This window comes from Lactuca virosa, chromosome 7 (assembly GCF_052849685.1).
Source record: "Lactuca virosa cultivar CGN04683 chromosome 7, Lactuca_virosa_CGN04683_v6, whole genome shotgun sequence".
Taxonomy (NCBI): Eukaryota; Viridiplantae; Streptophyta; class Magnoliopsida; order Asterales; family Asteraceae; genus Lactuca; species Lactuca virosa.
This window is the reverse complement of record NC_136432.1, coordinates 71,186,297-71,194,456: the sequence shown is the minus strand read 5'-3', so window position 1 is coordinate 71,194,456 and position 8,160 is coordinate 71,186,297. Positions and strand designations below refer to the sequence as shown.

General features: G+C 34.3%; 1 protein-coding gene across 1 annotated transcript; it reads right to left on the bottom strand.

Annotated features, from left to right (window-relative positions):
* Positions 1-1,017: 1,017 nt before the first annotated feature.
* LOC145126101 (auxin response factor 19-like) lies at positions 1,018-5,306 on the bottom strand. The gene is made up of 11 exons (XM_079061517.1): positions 5,008-5,306; positions 4,639-4,751; positions 4,428-4,523; positions 4,283-4,339; positions 4,039-4,194; positions 3,811-3,895; positions 3,280-3,731; positions 3,091-3,220; positions 2,018-3,021; positions 1,754-1,944; positions 1,018-1,669 (listed from the first exon to the last, which is right to left on the bottom strand). The coding sequence occupies exons 1-11, from the start codon at positions 5,048-5,050 to the stop codon at positions 1,489-1,491; spliced, it is 2,508 nt and encodes an 835-aa protein (XP_078917643.1). The 5' UTR covers positions 5,051-5,306; the 3' UTR covers positions 1,018-1,488.
* Between the last annotated feature and the right edge of the window lie 2,854 nt (positions 5,307-8,160).

Genomic DNA, 8,160 nt, shown 5'->3' with positions numbered 1-8,160 from the left:
CAAAATCCTCAAGAAAATCGTCTTCTCTACTCCAAAAGTCTACCCCCCAAAGTAAAAAGTCGGTTCCCCCCTTTAAAAATGGTGAAAAACTGCTTTAAAACCCGCATTTACGTTTACACGGCCCGCGTAAATTAACACTGTCATTTACACGGCCCGCGTAAACGCAAAAATATACTGTGTAGAAATCTACGTTTACACGGCCCGTGTAAACGCAAGGCTTGCATTTACACGGCCGTGTAAATCTCTGTAAAGCCAAAATCTTCATTTCTTTGATATCTTGCTCCTCGGTGCTCCGCAAGTCCTGAAATTTTGTCCGCAACTTTTATTTACCTCCTCCAACAATATCCTACCTCCAAAAGTCCCTGAAATATCACAAAAGTATTTGAATGAAATTGTCTCATGAAAAATCCCGAAAAACATGCAAAATGCATGAGTTTAAGCCTATATGCAATATACTTTTATGAAATAAAGCTACAAAATGTGTACATGAAATGCACCTAACAGAGTGGGAGGGTTCAAATATATATGTTGTAAGAAAAAAATCTTTATAAGATATAATAGATAATATAAATTTTATATAAACTTTATTTGCTTAGTAAATAGAACTATTGAATGCCGTAAACATAATTAAATCTTTTTTGTTGTAAAAAACAAACTTGATAGTTCATCTTGTAAAGTTTCATATTTGGTTTATGCCAACAATTTGATACATAAATATATTATTTTAATATTTAAAATATAAATATAAATACATGTTAATCAATATCAAATAAGTAAATATCTAAATTTCAAACATCCAACACCAATAGGTGAAGCCGCGAAGGACCCTTTGGCTATCAAAAGGTACATTGACTATTATAATTTGTTAAACAATATCTATCATAATTTGTGTGTCAAATTTGTATATTAAAAGGTATATTGACTATTGTTAATTTATTTTATTATATTGAAAAGAAAAAAAAAAAAAAAAAAAACAAGTCCAAAAAGTTCACTATCCATACTTGTCGTCAATAATAATAGCAAAATAAACAACTTCGTTTTCATTTTCATAGAATTTGTGGGGTACACCCAAGAAAAAGAAATGGTTGACCCACAAAAATTGACCATGAACTTGATCCACATGTTTTAGACTTATAATTTTAAAATAGAATATCAAGAAAGAAGGTCAACCAATAGTTTTATAATATATAAGACTATAACATCTTTCATTAAATAAAATTATATTTAAACAATCTTCAACACACTGCTACTACGCGAGTTCTACACCTCCTTTGAATACTCCTCATCCTTCTTAACTAACAACCACAATCATCTCCGATTTATACGCACACCCATAAGATCCTTCTTATATACGCACACCCATAAGAGCCTTCTTATCTTCTCATATCTCCATGATTACTGCACGATTTACAAATCCCAGATATCTCCATCTTCATCTTTGCCGACTTTATATTACAAGATTACACCTTTCCTGTTCTTTCTACATGTTTACCTGTTAAAAGATGCAGCAGAATTGTCGTCAAATTGTCCCCTCCATGGATTCCCACTATCGGTCCCACTGGAAGCTTGATTGGGCATCCGTAGATTTCCCAAATCACCATCTAAACTCATCTGCTGTACTTCAGAATACGATAGTATCTTTATGCTTTGCACACAGCTCACAAATTCCCTATTGTCATTTACAAAAACCGAACTCAGAAAAATGAAATTTAAACAAAAAAAAAAACTCAGATCTTTTCGTTTAAACACTTACTCCCATGGGTCATCACCAACAAGCAATATGTCATTCTCATGATCAACATAAACAAGCTTCCAGTCAACCCTTTGAGAATTTTCTAGTTGACCTTGTATCCCAAACATACAAGCAAGATCATGTCTCAGCTCTTCATACCCCTTGTAACATGTCACATCGATTGTTCTTCCTACAGACCCTCGTTTTTGGACCTAATTAAAAACAATAAAGATTAATCGACTTTACAATAGATATGTTGATATGTTAACATGTTTATGTTATTACCTTTGTGTATGTTCTCATGCGTTGTTGACTCTGATTATTACCCCACACCCCATTCCCTAAAACACCGGAATCCTTAATGTCATTTGAACAATCTTGTTTGAAAGACATATCAGGCATCCCAAATGACTCTGGACTTATCATTAAGTTTTGAGAATGATCAAAACCTCTTGATAACAAAGCATCAGGTGGCAAGATATTGATATTAGCCCCAAAAGAAAGATCACTTTCACTTCTATCATGTGAGTGAATAACATCACCTTCAAGACACAAGTTTGGGATTGAGAAGTTTTGAGGAAGATCACCAGCATCCAAACAGTATGATGTTATAGATGTTGTAGGTTCTTGTGTTTCAGTAGCAATGGATTTGTATTTAGGTTGTGGCAATTCTTGTTTGATTCTTGCATCGGATTTACTTTGAGTTTGAAGATCATGAATGTTCTTGATTTGATAGTTTGATGGAGTTACTTGGCAGGTATTTGTTGAAGGTGATGTGGAACACGAGGGAGGATTGGAATCAGTGATTCCAGGGTTAACCCTTATTGGCATCGGTGGTTTATATAGACTTTGTAAACAGTTACTACTAATTTGTTGTAGTTGTTGCTGTTCCATTTGATGTTGAAACTGTGACTCATGTGGCATGGATGATGATAAAGGTTGAAATGAAGTCTTATTGGCTTGATGTGGTTGTGTGTTTCCTGAAATTTGTTGTTGTTGTAGGTGATTGTATATAGAATTCTGTTGTTGTTGTTGAGGCCATGGAGGTGATAAATGTTGGTTTGTTTTGGGGGATTGAAAGCTTAATAACTTGGAATTATCTTCAAAGTTTAGAGAATTTTGAGAAACATTAGAAGGGAATCGATGATTCTGCTGCATGTTCATCCACTGAACTAAACTCAAACCTGGGAAGATTGAGCCTGAGGCATCCTTCATATTCATACCAACATCTTCAATCCATGGCATTGGCATCCCTCTTTTATAACCATTCTCTAACTCCATATCACCATCTGCAACAACACTGTTAGATTTTAGAGAACAAAATAACATCTTCTACAATACAAAGGAAGACAAGTCACCTTGTTGTTGAGAAAACTTCTGTCTGAAAAATGGAGGTGGACACATGTAAAATGGAGTCACAACAGGCTCAATCTCCCATACTGAAACCCTACTTGGACGCTCACCAGCTGCTGACTCATCCCATCCCACCTGTCATTTTTATAAAATCATTATAAAGATCAATATTATATTGTATATAAAATCTATACCTGAAGACTACGCCATTGTGAAGTCTTCCACCTAACAGAATCCATATCACTAACACCAGTTATTGTTCCCATGTATCTTCTCACTCCAGACTCTTCAGTCTCAAACATCATTCTGAATCTCATTCCCAATGAAACTTGAGTATACATTGCTTTATTGTACTTTGCTAATGGTATCACAAACTCAGCAGGACTTGCCCTAGGATTGTAGTAGATAGTGAAAGGGCTGTTATTAGCAGCAGCATGAGCAGCAGCAGCAAGGATTCCAATGTGCATACTGTCACTTGATATAACTGATGAGGATAAAGCAGGTTGTTGTCTGTTAGCATGTCTTATTCCTAACAGAAGCTGTGATTTCTCATCTCTTATGAAGAGGACAGCATCGCCAGCTAAGAGCCTTTTAGAGCTTACAAATGTGCTCCACCCTGTTGTTAGTAGATGCCTCTTTGGTTGACCTGAGATTGAAGATGATTATATATATTATAAAGTGTTTAAGAAGAAAAATATATGAGTAGATAGTTATTAATTAATTACCTCGATAAATATGTCTGAATGTCCAAGATTGATCATGTAGATCTCTAGCTACCAACTCCTGAGCTGGAGGTTGCATTGAGAAATCCTATGATTTTTACAAAATGTTTTTCTTTTTTTTATGGTAAACTATGGAAGATTCTAGAACATAATGATTGAAACACATATATATATATATATATATATATATATATATATATATATATATATATATATATATATATGACATACCAAAGGTGGGAAAATCTTTTCAGCAGCTCTACGAGGTACAGAGAATCCACCATGGGTGCTTGTGTCACTAGGTGTAAGAGTTTTGCAGAAGAACTCAGTAGGCTGTTTGTTTTGCTTCAGACCCATATCAGAAATAAGTAAAGCTTCCTGATCATACTGTGAATATCATGTTTAATAAGCTTTAATTAACATGATGAAAAAAAGAAAAAATTTAATCGAAATTCACTACCAGTTCATGACCTACTTTATTCACAGGTTGAAGTGTCATCTGCGCATATACTTCATCAGTTTCTGCATCAGCCTGATTCAAAATAATCAAAATTTGTCACTCTTTGGCTACGTGATTGATTTTTCAAATTAGATTAAGTTTTATGTGTTGAATTACATACATGTAATGTGACATTATGAAGCATGCAGATGAGCTTAGAAGGAAGATTTGGATAGTTTGGTATGTTTTCTGTATCTTTCTGCATCGATGCTGCAACCTGAGAGTAGATTACTAATACATGACTTTTATCGATAAATAAATAAAGCTTGAGGCATCTTCTTGAATCTTGATGTAGAATTGTAGATAGCATCGAGAAAAAGAAAGAAGATTACTTGTTCGCTGTGACCTTGTGGGAAGTACACCACTAGACTTCCGACAGGTGGCAATGAGACCATTGGCCCAGCACAAGCGTGCCATAACTCCGAATTCATTACTTTTCTTGCGCCTGAAAATGATCAAAACACCTTTTGATTTAATTAACTTTCAAACTCTCAACTTGAACAAAAAATTCATCATCTTTTCTGTCACCCACGTTCTCTGTCAGTTCAATTTCGATCAATAATACGTCAAAACAACAAAATGAAGGTTCAAATTCCGAAAATTTCAAGATAAAATCGACTACAGTTTCACCGGTGGACCAAACTGGAATAAATCTTTTTGCAGGAACAAATTAAATGGAACATACTGTTAAAATTCCTAACCTTCTCCTGAATTTGGTTGATAACCGTTTGGAGGAGCTTTCATTTTCGAAAATAGGGATGAAGCATATAGTAAACAAGCACAAGAATACGAAAAAGCTCAGCAATTTTGTCACAACCAAGCTGACATTGATGGTTGAAAAAGGTCAAGAAGCAGAGCTTGAGAGGAAAATCTCAGGGCTCGTTTTGGAATTTCTTGGTAAAGGGAAATAGACTCTGCCGGAATACAGAAGAAAAGACAAGGGAGTACGGAGGAAGCGGAGGGATGACGGTGGAGACTGGAGAGGAAATTCTCAATATTAGCAAACCGATCTTTGCTTTATAGCTTTCATTATCAATTATTTATTCTAATTTCTAAATCATTAGGCGGCTGGAAGGAGTGGTGTCAGAGGAACCGCATTCCCTCCTTTGACAAATAGAAGTCACGTCATTTTTACCACACAAAGTGTGGTTCTTTACCACACCCAGGAGTGGAAATCATGGTAAAGAAAGAGAGAGGTGAGAGAAAGGAGAAAAGAGAGAAATACATATGAATAAAGAGAGAGAAGAAAGAGGGTGCGGCCATATCTAGCCGCACTGCGGCCAAGACCGCACGAGACCGCACCCAGGGGGCGGTGTTTGCGGTTGACGTGGCGTATTCGCGGTTTGTACCGCACTCCACACCCTCCAGCCTTAGGAGCATTCATTATTATTTATTACCAATTTTTTATTCCTTAAACAAAAATATAATAATTTATATTTCCTAGAAATTCATTTAATGAGATTAACTACAAATAATATAAGAGAAAATTTGGCAAATGACCAAAATGTAAGGTGAGTTTGAAGAAAATGACCACAAAAATGAAGATTTCAGAAAATGACCACAGGTTCCGCAGAGGGGGTTCTGCGGAACCATAAACATCTCTGCGGAATGTGAACATCTCTGCGGATCTTGGTTTTTTTCATTTTTTTTTTCGTTTATTAATATTTTTTTTAATCACATAAGGTATTATGTGATTATTATGTAAAAAAATTTTGTTTTCGTTTTTCGTTTTTCTTATTTAATTACCCGTTTATAAAAGTTGTGTGTTTAATAAAAATTATACAAATATTCTATGTTTTTTATAAAATTACACACACCGAACAACAATGGCAGCAGCAGCCAGACAATCAATGGACACAACAGACTGAACATCAATGGCAGCAGCAGCCAGACAACCAATGGACACAACAGACTGAACATCAATGGCAGCAGCAGCCAGACAACCAATGGACACAACAGACTGAACATCAATGGCAGCAGGAGCCACATAACCAATGGACGCAAGGGACCGAATATCGACCGCAGGAAGAGCCACAGAACCAATGGCAGGGTTGCACCGAGTACCAATGGCAGCAACAGCCAGATAACCAATGGACGCAAGCGACAGTAAACCTATGGACACAAGCAACAGAAAACCCATGGACGGAATACGAAAACAAATCAAAGTTTCCGTGGTTCAATTTGAATGAATGAAGTTTATTTCAAAGTATGTTTATTATAAAGGTTGTATGTTTATTTCAAAGTATGTTTATTATAAAGGTTGTATGTTTATGTTTTCTAAAATATGTTTTGTAACCTACTTAAAGTATGTTTATTATTCAGAATACCGGTGTGTGTAATTTTATAAAAAACATAGAATATTTGTATAATTTTTATTAAACACACAACTTTTATAAACAGGTAATTAAATAAGAAAAATGAAAAACGAAAACAAATTTTTTTTACATAATAATCACATAATACCTTATGTGCTTAAAAAAATATATTAATAAATGAAAACAAAAAAAAAATGAAAAAAACCAAGATCCGCAGAGGTGTTCACATTCCGCAGAGGTGTTTATGGTTCCGCAGAACCCCCTCTGCGGAACTTGTGGTCATTTTCTGAAATATTCATTTTTTTGGTCATTTTCTTCAAACTCACCCTACATTTTGGTCATTTGCCGAATTTACTCATAATATAAAAAGAAATATAGTGCTAGTCTAGTAAAAAGTATTAAAGTTTGAGAAAAGAGTTAATTCCGATTTTGAAGAAGTAGGTCTGAGTTAATGAATTACGAAGAAAATGAATACATGAATAAATAAAGAATTATGAGGAGTAAAGTAAACAACATTAGGAATAAAAGTTTTAATGAAGTTGTTATTACAAAGGAAAAAGGAATATGGATTGATGATAGAAGGATGGAGAGTGTTGGTAGCTTGAGAAGGTAACATCGGGCATGCAAATGCAATCTAAGCGTAAAGTAAGAATCCGTGTTTTGCTCCAACATGACACTTTGCCTTCTTCATGTTACCAGTTGTCGATGGAGAATATTTATATTATATATTATATATTAAATTGCATGTTTAATAATAGGATAAATTTGTTTTCCATATTCTGCCAAATCCGAATAGTCATTGTATGCAAAGGATGGAAATGGTAAAACAGACTGCTATTTCATTTGGATATGTGGAATATGTTTCAAATATATACTAATTAGATGGATATATGTATGTTGGGTATGGATCAAATTATAGAGAAAAATAACGATGTATAATTTTGAAAATAGTTGACGGCATTAATTAAATAATTGGTTGAAAATTATTTTTGTATTTTTCACTAGATTTATACATATATAATTTAATAGACTCGTTGGTATATTCTTCATATACGAAACAGGTGGCATCAAGATAAATTAGCCCTTAATTCACCATGTCTTAACTCTAGATTATATTCTTTTTCTTAAAAAAATCTAAGTAGTTCTAATTAAAAGAATAAGTAGATTTCAACAATCTAAATGGGACCATTAGTATTAATATCTAAATCCATTAAGGTGGAGGAGTTTGCCATCACTATCGCCATTAATATGTCACTATTATCTATCACATTATCCTTTTACTTACCGTATACTAGTTTCTCAAAATTTATCATTTTAGCATGCAACTCTCTAACAAAAAAGTTGTTTGTTTAGTTGTACAACATGCAATGATGATGAAAATAAGATTGAGTTTATAAACGGGGTTGCCATGGAACTTCGAATTGAATTTTAGGACCCCAGATACCTTGGACAATGCAATAAGAAAGGCAAGAAAATTTGAGAAGACACTTGGAGAAAAGGACAATGAAAGAGTAAGCAATCAAAGTAACAAGAGGAAGA